This window comes from Cervus canadensis, chromosome 20, assembly GCF_019320065.1.
Source record: "Cervus canadensis isolate Bull #8, Minnesota chromosome 20, ASM1932006v1, whole genome shotgun sequence".
NCBI lineage: Eukaryota > Metazoa > Chordata > Mammalia > Artiodactyla > Cervidae > Cervus > Cervus canadensis.
In genome coordinates, this window is record NC_057405.1 from 10,152,193 (window position 1) to 10,169,549 (window position 17,357).

At 37.2% G+C, this 17,357-nt stretch overlaps 1 protein-coding gene and 1 non-coding gene across 2 annotated transcripts in view; both read left to right on the forward strand.

Moving 5' to 3' along the window:
• FHL5 (four and a half LIM domains 5) overlaps nt 1–13,267 on the forward strand; it is a 53,795-nt gene extending 40,528 nt beyond the window's left edge. The window contains exons 5-6 of the mRNA XM_043438981.1: nt 3,121–3,307; nt 8,810–13,267. Of these exons, the coding sequence (XP_043294916.1) occupies nt 3,121–3,307; nt 8,810–8,973 (351 nt within the window). The 3' untranslated portion in view covers nt 8,974–13,267. The remainder of the gene's footprint in view (nt 1–3,120; nt 3,308–8,809) is intronic.
• Nucleotides 13,268–14,271: 1,004 nt separating this feature from the next.
• Nucleotides 14,272–14,378, forward strand: LOC122422963. The gene has a single exon (XR_006264047.1). It is a non-coding gene; the product is annotated as a U6 spliceosomal RNA (small nuclear RNA).
• The last annotated feature ends 2,979 nt before the right edge of the window (nt 14,379–17,357 follow it).

Sequence of the window (17,357 nt, forward strand, 5' to 3'; positions counted from 1 at the left end):
ACTGCATTTGAGGAGGCATTGATAAACTCCTAAGTTACAATTATTAAATTACACGATGTCAGTCACTCAGTCATGTCCGACCCTTTGTGACTCCATGGACTGCAGCACGCCAGGCTTCCCTGACCTTCACTGACTTCCAGAGCTTGCTCAAACTCACGTCCGTCGAGTCGGTGATGCCATACAACCATCTTATCCTCTGTCTTTCCCTTCTCCTCCTGCCCTCAATCTTTCAGGATCTTTTCCAATGAGTCAGTTCATATCAGGTGGCCCAAGTATTGGAGCTTCAGCTTCACCATCAGTCCTTCCAATGAATATTCAGGACTGATTTCCTTTAGGATTGTGGTGGCTGAAAATTATTACTGAAAGTAACATGACATAAAACCATCTCACTCATGGAGACTTCCATTACTCTATCAGAAATACTGACTTAGAAAATGACTTTACAAGAAACAGACTCTATGAAACTGAGACAGATGAACATGAAGCTTTCAAAAGTATCAATGAAATGCATTTAGAAAGAGATGAAATAAAATGGATAGATTGACCTGATTGTTTTGAGGGACAACTAAGTTGGCCATTTTTAGGCTGTGTTTCTTAAGGACTTACACTAAAATGAAACTTGTGGGAGTCATCTTAAAATCATTTGCTGGGCACACGATGTAAAGTTTCCTTCAATGCTATTCAAGATTCAAATATCTTCTCTAGTATATCAGAGCTGAGCACTGTCTGGGGCCAAAGCCCTGGTGTTTCCCAGGTTAGAGGAGCCTGCCCTATATTTAGGACATGATTTTAAGTCCCCAGAAATTTATGAAATGTTTGTATTGGGTAGTAGACAGATCATAACATGCCAGATTATTTTCTATTTAATTTTTTAAAACCACAAGTCCTTTAAGGAAAACTGGATATAAATGTTTCTAATCAAGATGATCCAAGCTGAAGAAAAACAATTTGTTTCAACCCAAGCCAAAGACCAAATATAAAACAAAAGAAAATAAGCAAAAACTATTTCTCAACCAGCCCATAGAATTTTTTCATAGATTTTATTTTGTGAAACTAAAATGTATTTTCTACCAGAAAGCAAGTAACCTCAGACAATAGTCCTTTGAATTCAAACGCCACAAGTTTCACGTGTTCTAAAGTTGATTAACTAAGTGCAAAATCATTGTTGCCTCCACTTTGCCAGAGAAGAAAGTTGTTCTAAATCCTGGGATCAATCAGTATCAAAAACCAGGCTTGGATATTAGACTTCACCTTAGCCTCCCTGCCTCTTCAAAAGGAATATAATCACAAACAAGCTATTTTTAATGTTCCAGAGTTTCTTCTCCCTGATGAAACAATCTTTAGTGTGTACATCCAGTTTCATTTTGCTGTGAATACAGTTTTCAAGTTTTGAATCTTTTAAGCCTTGCCTGCTAATCATTTGACCAAACAAATCAAAAGAATCCTGAATTCTGCTGTGCCTGTTGTAAGGCATTTGAAGTCAGTAGGGGGTATTTTAAATTGCTTTAGTTCACACACACCATTATGTTTCCCATTTACTTATTTAAAATAGTATATATTTTTTCTCATTTACAAAAAATAACTTTCTATCAAATATCTTTAATTATTAAGGCAGTCATTGGAAAAGTTTTAAATATCTTTAGGATAATCTTTTCAAAAGCCTGGAGCATACACAGTTATTTAATTTGTAACAATAGAACATCTTAGAATAGACGTTTTCTTTATCTAGTTAATTTGCATACAAAGACTACGGCACCATCTCAGATATCACTTTGCTTCAGTCATTGGAAGACATTTCTATGAACCCTTGCCAGGTTCCCCAGCCACCCCCAAGAGCTCAATAGCCATGGATTTGAAAAATGCTAGGATTTAAAAATTGCTACACAAGTAAAGTTGTCTAATATTTTTCCATCTGATTTTTAAATAAAGATATCTCAGTCTTTTAAAAGGTAGAATCCATGGATTAAACTGGGTTAGAAAATATTTTACGGAGGAATAACAAGCATCTCTGCAAAACCCTAACACATCACACATTAAGGGTCAATGTACAGCACTGATGACCGAATCCTGGTGCCGAAAACTCACACAGTTGCCCACAGTCATCCCATTTGTACTAGGTACGATACTAGAATTGCTTTCCAAACATGTTTTCCCTTGGTGCTTCTTCATTCATTCAACAAAGATCTGTCAGTGGCTTATCAGCGCAAAGTAATCTCGTCTCAGTGCTACGGTCACTGTTGGGCACACAAACTGTGGAATCAGACCGCAGGTTTGAATTCTCACTCTGTGTCCCGAGCAAGAGACGTACCTGCTCTAACTCTCTGGAGTGGTTCGTCTCTAAAGAGGGAAGATACTGTGTCAGGATGTTGAGAATGTTAAGAACAGGTTAAGCACAGGACTGAAGACTGAAAAAACAGCTTAGAAATATTATATTTAGTCATTATTAACAGATGACACGTGCCATGCCAAGTCCCGTCAGTCATGTCCAACTCTTTGCAACCCCATGCACTGTAGCCCACTAGGCTCCTCTGTCCATGGGATTCTCCAGGCAAGAACACTGGAGTGGGTTACCATTTCTTCCCCCTGGGGCTCTTCCCGACCCAGGGACTGAACCTGAGTCTCCTGGAGCTACTGCACTGGGACATGGGTTCTTTACCACTAGCACCGCCTGGGAATGGTGTTGAGCAAATCCTTTCAGGGATGCTACTGCTGCATAAAGCATTCAGGAAAAAATCAGCTTTTTTAAAGGATTCTTAGAAGTTATATATGAACATAAGAACATAGCATAGAAAGTATCTTAAGTCTAATGGCAGATCTTTGAAGACCAACAAGAAAGAGGAAGATGAGCAAAGAAATCAAGAGCCTATACCTTTTTCATCTTCCTGAGCTCATCATGACCCTGCTTCTTTCCTATACCACTGTAGGAGAAAAATTAGGATAATTCTCATCAGTTCTATTTGATCGAGACAGCCTTTTGTTTTACTTTGGTTCCAAAAATCACAGGAAAAAGACACCCTCTGACACAAGGTGATAGGGTCGCTCGAAGTACCACTTGTGGACAAAGAAGAGAATCACAAAAGACATTCCAGGGTCATGGCCATTTTTGTGATCACTTGCCAGGTAATAACTTCAGGTGGGATAACGTTCCATGACCAGCCATGGCATAAGGAGTGTTTTCTGTGCAGCGGCTGTAGGAAAGAGCTCTGTGAGGAAGAGTTCATGTCCAAGGATGACTATCCATTCTGTCTGGACTGCTACAACCATCTTTACGCCAAAAAGTGTGCCGCCTGCACCAAGCCTATTACTGGTAAGTTTAATATAGTCCTAGCAAGAAAAAGTATGGTTCTGAAAATGCTATACAGTTGATTTAGGAAATGTCATTTTAAAAAAAGGATGATCGTTCCCTTGTTTCCTTTTGAAACAAACATGAGTACCTATATATAAATATGAATATTACACAGAACCCTCAAGGTAAGTATAGTGTATAATTAAGGCAGCTAGGCTCTGTAGAGGGTCATAAATACTAAACTTCACGGTACTGACTCAAAGTAAAGTAGTCTTTCAGGAAAGAAGGAGAGTAAGATGAACAAAGAAGATCTTCACAAGGAGGCCTGAGCTGAGGTAGAACTTTAAGAAAGTGAGTGGGAGAAAGGGATACTTATAAATCAAAATGCTGCTCGATTCTAACCCAAGAGTGAAGGGGCCTTAAAATAGAAAAAGTTTTAATTAAGTGCAAGTACTGTGCAAAAATCAGAAGTTATAATAATTATGATAGCATAGGTGAGGAATTAATTAAACCTCAATTTAAGATGATTCTAGCAAATGTATTATTCTCTTTCATTCTGTTCCCTTACAGTAAGTTTTAATTATGAATAGATAAAACAAGATAGCATTCTGTTGAACAAAATGTGTGTGATATGATTTGAAAACAACATAAGTGGTAAATCTATCTGTGCTAAATGAGTTCTCAAGGTAAAAAGCACGTTGTATCTTCCTCAGACATTACTTCTGAAATGCTAATCCTGTCATAAGAGAACTGACCCTCTCATCCCTGAGAAACCCAATAGCTCTTCTTTTTTTCTCTCCTTGTTAAAAATGTATTTATTTTCAGTTGAAGGATAATTGCTTTACAGTATTCTGTTGGTTTCTGCTAAACATCAACATGAATCAGACATAGGAATAGCTACATCCCCTCCCTCTTGGAGCTCCCTCCCACCTCCACCCCATCCCATCCCTCTAGGCTGTTATAGAGCCCCATCTGAGCTCCCTGAATCATAGAGCAAATTCCCATTGGCTATCTATTTTACATATGGTAATGTATATTTCCATGTCACTCTCCCCACATGTCCCGTCTCTCCCTCCTTCCTCCGCTCCTGAATCCGTAAGTCTGTTCTCTGTGCCTTCATTGCTGCCCTGCAAATAATTTCATCAGTACCATCTTTCTAGATTCCATACACATGCATTAATATATGATATTTGTTTTTTTCTTTCTGACTTACTTCACTCTGTATAACAGACTCTAGGTTCATCCACCTCATTAGAACTGACTCAGAAAGGTCTCTTTTATGGCTGAGTAGTATTCCATTCCAATAGCTATTCTTTCAGGTATGGTCACCAAATAACATGGCAGAACTGTATTTCTGTTCTCCATTTCCAGTACTCTTAGATCATATTTCACTTCTGGCTCAGTTTATGTAACATAGGATTATTACAGATTATTTTCTCCCTCCTCTATCTTCAGATATATCACAAGTAAAATTGAATATTTATTTATCCTCAAGTAAAGAGTTTTGCTGCAAGCCCAGCTTGATAGGCTTTCACTTTCTTGCAAGGGAGGAAGTTTCCTAGATAAACAGAGCATGGTCTTGTTTCTCCATACAAGGCACCATATTTTTTAGAATCTCACACTGGCCCATGGGCTACATCTGGCCAGCAAGCATGTTTTGTTTGGCCTGCATAAGCTTGGAAACAACTAACGTAAAATCTCTCTCTTCAGCCAAAAAGTAAATGAAGAGCCTGCCCGGGGTGAGCATACTGCGCTCACTCCCGGGCAGGTCACTGTCACAGGGAGCCGAGTGGCCGGCCCACTGGTAGGGCATGCCCCCTTTGTTCCTCCCACAACCATTCAGCTATGTCACCTCTGCAGCCCTTTCAGGGACGTACACTGGCAATTTTAAGAACATAGGGCTCCAAAGCTTGGGCTGTTAATCACTCTGCTCTCCTGCTTCTGCATATCTGGCAACTCCTGCAGCCAAGGGAATAAGCCTCCCTCTCTACTGGTGCTAGTTAGAAATGAAACTTCCAAAAATGTAACAGTAACTGGAGCTCCAAAAACTTAGTATAATATGCAATCACAGCTTGATGGACTCAGACAATTTATTCTACGACACTTTTCTTGAATTGGCCAGAAAAAGGCGGGGTGCGGGTGGGTTGGAGGTGGATTTCCATGAAGAAATGAGAGATTTCAACAACTTAAAAATGTTTGAAAACTTTCCAGGGACTCAGATGGCTAGTATGGATCTTAAAGAGCCTATTCAAACTTTGAACTTGATGAGTTTCCATTCTGATGCATCACCACAGATGCATGTGTCTAAGCGATTTTTCTGATGGACGGCTGCAGGTCAATTACTGAACCCAACTTTCTAAAAATCAGACAGAAAAACTACATTTTCCACACGAAACACAGGGATGATCAGGAACCAAAGATTTGTCCCAAAAGTAATCCAAATGCAGGATATATATTTAGAATAATCAGTCTCTTGATCATTATCTTAATCTTTTGGCTCTGTGATTGAGACACACCAGAAACTAAACGCCTGCAAAAACTTCCAACTCACTTTAGTATGTCTTGATCTGATTTTTCAATATATATGGGCTTCCCAGGTAACTCAAATGGTAAACAATCTGCCTGCAATGTGAGAGACCTGGGGCCGATCCCTGGGTCGGGAAGATCCCCTGCAGAAGGGCATGGCAACCCACTCCAGTATTCTCGCCTAGAGAATCCCATGGACAGAGGAGCCTGGCAGGCTACAATCCATGGGGTCATAGAGTCAGACATGACTGAGTGACTAACACTTTTAAATATATATACACACACACATATATATATTCTCTGTAGTAGTGCTTCTTTAGAGTTGAGCTATTTGAACTAATGTACCATAGGGAACTATACTATTAATACCATACATTTATCTTCTGAAAATTGTACATTCAGGCAAACAATATGTCATCCCCAGAAACTATGTTACAATTGTTTCTAAAACATCATTTTAAATTAACCAGATCTATAAGGAACAAACTCAAGATGTAACTACAATTTTTTTCTCCTCCTCCAAGATAGGATTTACCTTTCTAAGGGGATAAATGAAGCAGTTTGACCTAGTGGGAACAGCACTGATCTAGGGAGTAAAAGACCATGGCCTTGTCTCTGCCCCTGATTACTGTGTGACTATAGGTATGCAACTCACCTCCAAGGTCCTCATTTGCCTTCTTTGCAAAATGAGGAATTAAATGAGATCACATCTTTGCTGTTTTCTATTTCTGTTTATTTTCAGTAAAGTGAGTTTCAAATGTTGACTTCTTCAGACAGGAATGCTAATGTTTCTGGTTATGTTCTTTAAGAAAGAAAATTCAGACTTAATTTGGTGAAGTTGGAAGCACAAACTCTGAAACAGATGGCCTAGGATTGAATCCCAGATCTGCCACTTAGCAGCTGGGTGATTTGGCCAAGAGGCTAACCTCTCTGTTTGACAATTACTGTCTGCAAAGTCGGTTGACGGTAATAACTACCCCATGGAGTGAGGTGAGAGCCGTGTGAAGTAAAGGGCTTGGAATAGTGACTGATTCATCTCTAGGAGCTCAACAAATGCCAGCTCTTATTTTACTGAATTTTCAGGAATAAATGAAACCAGATAAAACAGGTGTCAGAGTCCTGTTTCCTGGTTGACTTTCTTATTGAAAATGACCCCTAAGATCTGAGGGAGTAAACACATCCAAAATCGAAACAATTTATAACCATCTCACATGTTAAGTCAAGACTTTCTTATATTCTTGGTACCAGCTGCTTCCTTTTTATTCTTTTTTTGTAAAATTCTAGAAGAATTATTTTTACATTTGCCCCCTGTACAAAGCTTAATAATAAAATCAAGAAAATTTCATGTGCATCAAAATGCTAGATGTGTAATAATTAAATTCACGAACAGAGGTGGTTTATGTATATATAGAACATTATTCTTGCAATCAGCTTATTAACATCTTGAATAATATTAAGGGGATTAATTGGTACATTATTGATTTACTCTCATTAGAAAGTAGTGATGGCATCATAAATAAGCTACAATTTAATCAAGAAAAGTACAAGAATTTGATGTAAATGTATCCCTGAACTAGTAAATTATATGTGAAGACATCAAAAAACATTTCCAGGAAGGAAACAAAAGTTCATTATCATATCCAAGGAGAATTTACCTGAAATAAAATATTTATTCACCTTTTTTGCTTTACCATCCCAAATGGAATAGTTGGAAATTATATGTGAATCAGCATATGAACTATTTTAGCCTCACTAAAATAGTGTGATAAGCAAACCACAAGAATTTCATAGCCCTAAGATCACTTGGAGAAAAACCTGGCAAATGAAGATTCAAGTCTAGGGCATCCCAAACCCTTACCAGACCTTAGACCTTTTCTCCTTTTTTACAACTCCTCAAAATCAGTTCCTTGAACTGTACCCTGGATTTATATTTGGGTAGAGAGAGAGAGTCTCACAGAAGACTCAAATTCTCATACCTTTTCTTATTAATAGAAATCCTATGGCTCAAATAAGGCCCAAGTTGAAATGGGGAAGCTGATGTCATTGGGTAACATGGCTTCAGTGGCCACAGGAATCAGATTCACACATCTTTGTTGCAAGCCTACACTGCAGTCAACTCTGGGCAAGGTAACAAGGTTATCATACGAGGTTAGCTAAGGACAGTTCAGATGAAATTCTCTATTGGAGGCTTTTGGAAATTGTGTTTCAAGCCACAATATGACCGTGGGACTTTATCTTCAATAAAATTAAACATGGGAGAAGAGAGACGAGAACTAAAAGTCATTAAAATATCAGATACCAGGCTGGGAAGTATTCATTTATTTTACCTTAACTTTGCTTCAAAGTAAACAGGGTCACAAGGAAGGAAAAAATATTCTTACTTAGATAAGTAAGTAACTTACTTAGATAAGTAACCAAGTCACTTACTTAGATAAGTAAGATAAGTAACTTATTTTGAAGTCTTACTTCAAAACATTTCTTCTTCTCATTGCACTACCCTATATTTCCTTATATCTTTTGGAAATTGCTCAGCTGTGTACGACTCTGCAACCCCATGGACTAATACAATCCATGGAATTCTCCAGGCCAGAATGCTGGAGTGGGTAGCCTTTCCCTTCTTCAGGGGATCTTCCCAACCCAGGAATCGAACCCAGGTCTCCTGTATTGCAGGCAGATTCTGAGCCACAAGGGAAGCCTCACGTCTTAGGCAATCAGGAACTGTCTCCAAAAATATGTGCTTTGTATGTCCAAATTCAACCTACTTATGTAGATTTTGGGACAAAATTGACTGGGTATCTGGCTGGATCTCAAAGGAAGAACCTGTGGGTGGCATTCCTGAATGGACACAGGCCATTGGGGGTGGCATCATTTCTTGGTTACTTTCTTGATGTGGTCTTACTCACTGTTTTTTATCCAGCTCCCAGAAGTGTACCTGATAGAATGCTCCATCTATTTGTTGAGAGAATAGATTACTCTTTTTCTCCAATTGCTTTACAGGTCTCAGAGGTGCCAAGTTTATCTGCTTTCAAGACCGCCAGTGGCACAGTGAATGCTTTAACTGTGGGAAGTGTTCGGTCTCCTTGGTGGGGGAAGGCTTCCTGACTCACAACAAGGAAATCTTCTGCCGCAAATGTGGCTCTGGGGTGGACACTGACATCTAGAAGGAGACAGTCCCTCCCCACCGGAAATCCACCCTTGCTTTTGTTCTCACTAAATCCAAAACTCAACTGACATTGCACTTCTGACTTAATTTTTAGAAAAAATTCTTATAGAGTTTATAGCACAAGTATTTTTGCACACATTCTAATTGAACTATAAGGGCTCAGAAAAAGCACAGTCTAACAGAAATGAATAGACTCTAAATCACAAAGACACCTTTCCTTGCAAAATACTGCACTCTGCTGTTAGAAAATATGGGAAAATATTTCTTTATTGTAATCTAATGTATAACCTATACCTACAAGTCATGGATTTTATTACTAAAAACTGATGTTTTTCAAAACTGCAGAGTAAGAAGGATATCAAGAGATCAAATTGAAAGACAAATATATGAGACTAAGGTTTGCATTCCTCACTAGTTATACGTAACATGCTTAGCTGTGAATGGTAGAAAAACAAAGATGGTCAGGGAAAACATCAGTAATCATCATATTTAGGTATTTTGTCATTTTATCATTCTCTTATTGTTCACAAGTACTAACTTTGGAGTTGAAAAACAAAGCTACAATTTGCACTCATCCTCCCCGCTTCCACAACTAGTTGGTTACCATATTTAATCAAAGGAATTTGAGAATTCTGGGCACCTTGCCTCTCATTTTCTGCATAATTCAAAGGTATCCTTTCCCCCCAGGGATAGTTGAAGCATAGGTTTCAACACATTTTGTGTTAAAAGCATTTCAAAGTCCACAATGAAACTTTTTTCTAAATATTTACATATTCCCTGAAAGAAAAGTCTATTCTTTCAAAAGAGCAAACCAGGATAATCATTGTCCCCAAAGGCAAATCTTTAAAGTAAATTGATCACTAAATCATCACTTGTGGAAATGAGTTTTAGGGAAGGGATTGTGTGTTGGAACATGACTTTCATCCAGATATCTGAAGGCATAATAGAATGCATAATTAGCTCTGAGCCTCATGCATTTTGCCTTCCAACATTTCACAGGTGATTAATGAGAAGACACAGAAGTGAGTTTTAAAGAAATCTAGTAATAATAATAACCGAAAAAGAATAACTCACTGCTGATAATTCAGGACCTGTGAAGAAGCACAATAGAGCAATAAGGCCTGTAAATGAGGCTTCCTCCACACCTGGGCTACCCACAGCACCCTGCCTAGAGCTTCAGTCTCTTACAGGGACTCTGATGGGCACTCTCAACCTTCAGGAGCCACTCTACAAATAAACCAGTGTGTTTATTGGTCACGGCCTTAATGAAAACCTATCACTATGTGTTTATCTTTATACCACACATCTACTAATGATGACCCTAACTAGCGGCCCCTGGACAAGAATTTCCACATTATGTAGGATAAATGGAAATCAAACTCTGTTCTCATTCAATTATGACCCTTGGTTATAGCGTCACGGGTGCAGCAGACAGAGGTCAGGAGAGGAAATCCAGACTTGACACGACATTTTTATAAGTGTCTACTCCCATATTAGTGCATGAAAGTTTCGGACTGAAGTCTAATTACATGCTGTGGTTGACTACAATGGTTAAAGCAGCATCAGAGAAGATTCAATTAAAATTGTTATGGAAACACAATTTTTGAAAAAGTTTAAAATGCAAGAACATTTGGAGATATTAGCAATTTAGAGATACAAATAAAAGGTCAGGCTTCATCGGCTATTTGAAAGATATAATTGTCCTTTTTTGGGTATTAACAATGCCAAGATATTTTCTCATATTAACATTTAAATGTAGCCAAAAATATCAATATTCTTCCTGCATTGTTTGAAATTGCACATGTAGAACTGAATATGCCAATTGTTCAATGCTTTAGAATATAATAACAGTGAACCATATATTTAGAAAGCCAAGCCATTGTGAATCTGTGTGGATATACAATATGTAATACTGTCTCAATTAATCAATTAGAAGTAAACATACAAAATGGTTTTTCTTCAACAATTGGTATCGCTTAGGCATTTTGCCGTGTGAGACTGGGGGGAGGTGAGTATGCACATGATCAGAGTTGTTACTTAATTCACAGAATCATTTCCAAGACAGAGATTTTGTCATCCTTTGCTAAGTATACCTAAGTATATCATATCACTAAGCCACCTTCTAAATGTGGAATTATCTCTATTTTTAGAAGACATTTCTTCCATATTTAGTGGGTAGCTTAGTCACCAAACACGTATTAAACATGTACAACGCACAGTTAGAGCTCAAGCTGCTATGCTTCTGGGGTGGGGGGAGGTAGATCAGGGTACGGAAGCACTGGATGCCAGATGCAGAGAGCTCATAAAAAGCGCCACTGTGGACCTAACACACACAGAGCAGCAACTGAGAAAAGACACGATTAGACTGACACATAAAGATAAAAGCAAAAATCATACGTAATATGTGATAGGTGGTTTACGTCAATAAAAAGAAAACCCCTCTGACTGACTTATCACAAGATGGAATGGACTGTCTCAGAAAGCAGTGGGCTCCCAAGATTCAGGACATGACATCTGCCCAAATAGGGAAGCTGTTAGAAACCAATCCTGTGTGCTGAGAAAAACCCAATGGCTTGGAAGTAGCAGAGCAACTGGGCCAAAGAGGAAGAAGAAATGGGATTGCTAAAGAAAAGGGTCAGATGAAGGGAGAGGATGAACTCTTAGGATAAAAGGTTTATACTTAATAGAATAGGAAAGAGAAAGGTAGTTACTGTTCTTAAAAAGAGGAGAAAAATGTGTAAAGAACATTGTGCTAATGATCGCACCTGGCGTAGAACTGAAGAGGGCAAGTTTCTGAAGGTGAAGATATCTGACCCCAGTGATACCTTTGATTAGTGGCTGCAGAAGTGAAGAAAGGGGCAGCAATAGGTAATGCAAACCAACAGCTAGATTTAATGATATAGATGAGTGAACAAGTCAATGAATCAAATAATAAAATATTTGATAAATAATTGATAATTATCAAAAATATTTGATAAACATTTAATAAAATAACTGTTGTCATGTTGTGGTTAGGGATGAAAAAGAAAAATGCAGAAAGAATTTCTGCTTTCATCGTAAGAGGAAGGGTGCCCAAGTCTTCATTTTTCACTCAACAAAACCATAACACATTATATTAGAAAAATCTAGGGCCTACTGGTTAAGTGAAGTGTAATGGAGCTATAATCATGGGTTGAAAACTTACTTTAAAAAAAAGAAACATTAAATTGTACTTTGGAGGGAAAGATTGCTCAACCATGGTAAAAATGAATCACACTGTCAAAAAAGACCTTGGTTAAATATCACTGCAAAATTTAGTCCTACAAATGAAAAATTAACCTAAAAATGTATGTCTGTTGTTAGTATTAATAACATTTTTTAAGAAAAAATTACTTTTTTAACCTACTTTTGGTATGTTGATAGCAATTCATGTTTTAAATAGGAGAAGATGGTTATAATATGCTTGAGGTGTATTTCATTGAGCACAGAAATTATTCTCAAATACAATCATAGATGTTCATTATTACAATAATATCATTTTTGCTTGTTTTATAAATTCTGATTTTCAAAATTTTCTTAAGCTAAATAAGTTTTATAGTACATATTTCTCAAACTGTATTTAGAGATTTATTTTTTACATTAACTGTGCAGTAAGCAAGATAGATATGGAGTAACTTTATAGTGTTTATATGTCTATTACATAGTAGTTACGAATTTTATCTTCACTTTTACAATACCTAAATTAGCCATTTGTTCAAATATCATTTCAGAGTATTAAAACAGGAATGCTGCTGCTGCTGCTGAAGCATAATTCAATTCTGTCTGAACCAAACAGTAATATCTACATATCTATGTTCTGTCTTACAATGATCAAATTTTAAAATATTCTAAACTAAGAATTATTTTAATTACTATATCTGTGATTCTAAAAATATTCTATCAGAGATATCTCACTTCAGTTGAATTTTCTTATTTCTTATTTTGAGGTAGTCTTCTGCTAATTTCTTTTCATTTATATACTAGAGGAATTGGTAAGACTCTTATTGCTTTTAATCTCTTATTAATTTTGTCTAAAGCAAAATCTGCATCTGTACTAGACTCCATGTAACTTCAGCTAATCCATACTACAAGCATCAATTAAATTCTCTCTAGAGTTACATTAGATGATTCATTTAATGTCAGAATGTATTTCACAAAAAAACATTCAGAAAAATATCTCTCACCAAACATTTCTAGTGCATTTTTTTAAGCCATAGAGCTTTGAAATATGATGAAATTCTTATGGATACTCAATAAACATTTACATCTTGGAATGGTGTTTCTTCAATTAAATGGTCAGAAGATTACTAGAACTTATACTTGCAGGGATATACTTTTATCATGAAGCTCTTCCCCCAGAACTATCAGATCTTTAGATCTTCACTGTCCTACCAGAAACATTCCAAAAGTCAACTGGAACAACTGTAAAGAAATGTTTGGGGAACTTTGTGGTCCTCTTTCTAAGAAGAAGTAAAGGAGATGGATCAGGCTTCCCCGGTGACTCAGCGGTAAAGAACCTGCCTGCCAAAGCAGGAGATGTGGGTTTGACCCCTAGATCCGGAAGATCCCTGGAGAAGGAAATGGCAACCCAGTCCAGTACTCTTGCCTGGAGAATCCCATGGACAGAGGAGCCTGGCAGGCTACAGTCCATGGGGTCGCAAAGAGTCAGATACAACCGAGCACACTCACACACACCTGTTAAATGTGGGGTTGGAGGAGATATTTCTCAAATTGATAATCAAAAAAGAGGGGAAAGGAATGGAAATAATTCAAGCTCAAGTTTCAGTTTATACAGGAAATAACAGAGTTTATGCGTATTCAGAATGCCTGGATTGTACATCTCTGTGGTTGAGAAAGGAAACAGCTCACTGTGATAGAATTATGATCCATGCCACAGAGAAGCAAAGAGTATTTGGGTCAAATATTTTCCCACGAATGGTAATAAACTTATGGAGTGGATGTCCATAAAGGGTTCTCTGAATGAGGAACATTAATGAGCTCAACAGACATCCATTCAATGACTCAAACAGTGACATTAAATGCTATTCCCATCACATCTAAAAACAAAAATTAGGTTTGACATTTATGGAAGTCCATACACCGAATCCCAAAGGCTTATTCTTTATTTATTCAAGTGACAACCTACTCCTGATTTGCCTCTGTAGCATCATTTATGAAACTCTTTATCTGAGAACTCTAACCCAAGGAAATAAATGAGGGAGTATGAATAAAGAAGAAATGAAGAAAAAAAGAGTGGTGATAAAAAATTAACATTCCTGTGCTCGCTTCGGCAGCACATATACTAAAATTGGAACGATACAGAGAAGATTAGCATGGCCTCTGCGCAAGGATGACACGCAAATTCGTGAAGCGTTCCATATTTTTAAAAAAAGAAAAAAAAATTAACATTCCTGAAAAAAAATAGAAAATTTAATTTATTTTAAAGACATTTTTCCCTATAATATAATAAAACATTTTCAAAACCACAAGGCATTTGAAGAAAGCAAAGTATTATGGACAAAGGAAAAGAAAATTTGATAAAATTTGACATGAGAACTACAATTTGGTATCTGTCACCCACGTGGCTCAAGTAGTAAAGAACCCACCTGCCAATGCAGGTGACGTAAGAGACACGGGTTCGATCCCTGGATGGGGAAGATCCCCTGGAGGAGGGCATGGCAACCCACTCCAGCATTCTTGCCTGGAGAATCTTATGGACAGAGGAGCCTGGCGGGATATAGTCCATAGGGTCGCAAGGAGTTGGACACTACTGAAGCGACTTAGCATGCATGCATAACCTCTCTCAAGGGAAAATTACTCTCAAATACTACCAACAGACACACAGTCACCAAAGTCAATAATATTCACAGTTCCAATACTGTTGTGAGGTATTTACTACTGTTGGTCTTCCATTGTTCCTTCAAAATCTGACTATAGTAATCTTTTCACTGTGTGTGTGTGTGTGTGTGTGTGTGTGTGTGTGTGTGTGTGTGTGTGTGTGTGTGTGTGTGTGTGTGTGTGTGTGTGTGTGTGTGTGTGTGTGTGTGTGTGTGTGTGTGTGTGTGTGTAGATGTTGATTTTTATATGTATCTATCCAATTACCATGTAATACACCTTAAATAATTTTAAAAATTAAAAGCAAAATTCTCCAGTTAGTTGCCATCAATAGGTGCTCATGGCAATCTTGGAAACAGATCTCCTAAAAGAATAGTAATGTTAAATATTTTCCTTACATCTATAAGATACTCTTTTCATGTTTGATACATTTGGCTCATTATTTTCATACACTCCTGGGGGGAGAGAGGTACTTCTGGAAAGAAATTTGGCAATGTATATAAAAAGAGTCTTAATTTTTTTATATGCTTTTAACAAGAAATTTCAATTTCTAAGAATTTATACTGGGAAAATCATTGGAGAACCACACAAATATTTTGTACTGAAAGGTTTACTTCAGTATTCTTTAATAAGGTCCAAAATAAGAATTAATTATGGTATCTATTTATAATTAAATACTTTAAATTAGCCATTAAAAAATAAGACTAGTGACATGAAAATGTTCATGACTCAAGGTTGAGTATAAATAAAATATTATTAAATATGTATGATATGTCCGTGTTACTAAGTTTATTCATTTATGTGTGAAGAAAAACACTGCAAGGAAGTACAATAAAATATGAACATAAGCAAAATTTAAAAGTTGTCTTCCAATGGCATCCATGGCACTTGTCTCTCATGTCTCCTAAAGTCATACCTCCCTTTATCCATTTCTTTAAAAAAGATACTCCTACGTTTTCTCTGTCAATGAACTCCTCTAGTTTCTTGACTTCAATTGCCTTTTCTGTGTAACTGAGCCCAACTATACATGTCTTGCCTTCAATTCTCTTCTGAGTTCTGGACCTGAGTTTGTCTCTGCCTCTGAACATCTGCAACTCAGTACCATGTGAACGGCTCACAACTTGATTACTCTTCCTACAAATCCCACTTACTATGTTCTGCGTCTATAGTTACATGTATCATCCAAACAGTCTTTAGATTTTATGTCTTGGGCACATGCAAAGATACTCAACACCATTAGTCATTAAGAAAATGCAGATGAAAACCACAAGGTACCATTTCACAAGGACTAGAATGACTGTGATCTGTAAGTCAGGCAACAACAAGTGCTGTTAAGATGTAGAGAAATAGGAACACTCATACCCTGCTGGCAGGAATGTAAAGTGATGCAGCCACTTTGGAAAATAGCTGGTCAGTGTCTCGAAGGGTTAAATATAAAACTATCTAACAGCCCAGCAATTCTACTTCCAGTTATCTACTTGAGAGCTATGAAAACATACATCCACATAAATGTGCATAGTAGCATTATTCCTAATAGCCAAAGAAGTGGAACAACCCAAGCATTCAATTAATGAATGGATAAACAAGCATAGCATAACCATTCAATGGAATGTTTTTTTTTCCCCAATGGAATGTTAGTCAACCATAAAAAAAGAATGAAGTGCTGACACATGCCACAACATGTACTTTGAAAACGTCATTCTAAGTGAAAGAAACCAGACAAAAAAGATAATATATGTATGATTTCATTTATACGAAATGTCAGAAAATGCAAATTTATAGACAGAAAGTAGAGCCATGGTTTCCTAAGGCAGGGAGAAGGGCATGAGGGATCTTTGTTGAGGGGAATGAAAATATTCTAAAACTGATTTATGATGATAGTGGCACCACCACCTGGTAAAATTACTAAAAAAAATTATTAAATTGTATCCTTGAAATCAGTGAATTATCTGATACCTAAAGTACACCTTATAAAGCTATTTTTTTTTAAATCTCCCTTGGATCCCACCCCCTCCCAATCCCCTATACCTAATTCTCATAAGAAAAGCCACAATTTAAAAATTTTCCCTTGCAAGCTTTTGTCATTCTCCACAAGCTTCATTCCTTTATGCTTCCTATGCCTAGGAATCTCCTGCCTGTCAAAATGTTAATCACCCTCCAACATCCAAAGTTATTGCCTATGTCAAATCTTTACTGATATCCCTTAGAAAAAAATTCACCATTTTCCTCAACTTCTTTTCCAATTTTGTGAGCAGTTTAAATAACGATTTACAGTACAGTCAGAATTGGGAGAAAATCTAACTAAAAGGTGACGGTCTTTGGAGCCAGAGCTACCAGGTACAGGTCTCAGCCTTGCCACTTCCCTTGGTGTGTGATACTTGGTAGTTACTAAACTCTCTGAGTCTTGATTTTGCCATCTTGAATCGGGGATCTGTAATATAAACTTCAAAAGGCTGCTCTGAATATTAAATGAAATAGATGCAAGCTGCTTCACATCTACCTAAATCATTTCACTTACTAAAAAATTAA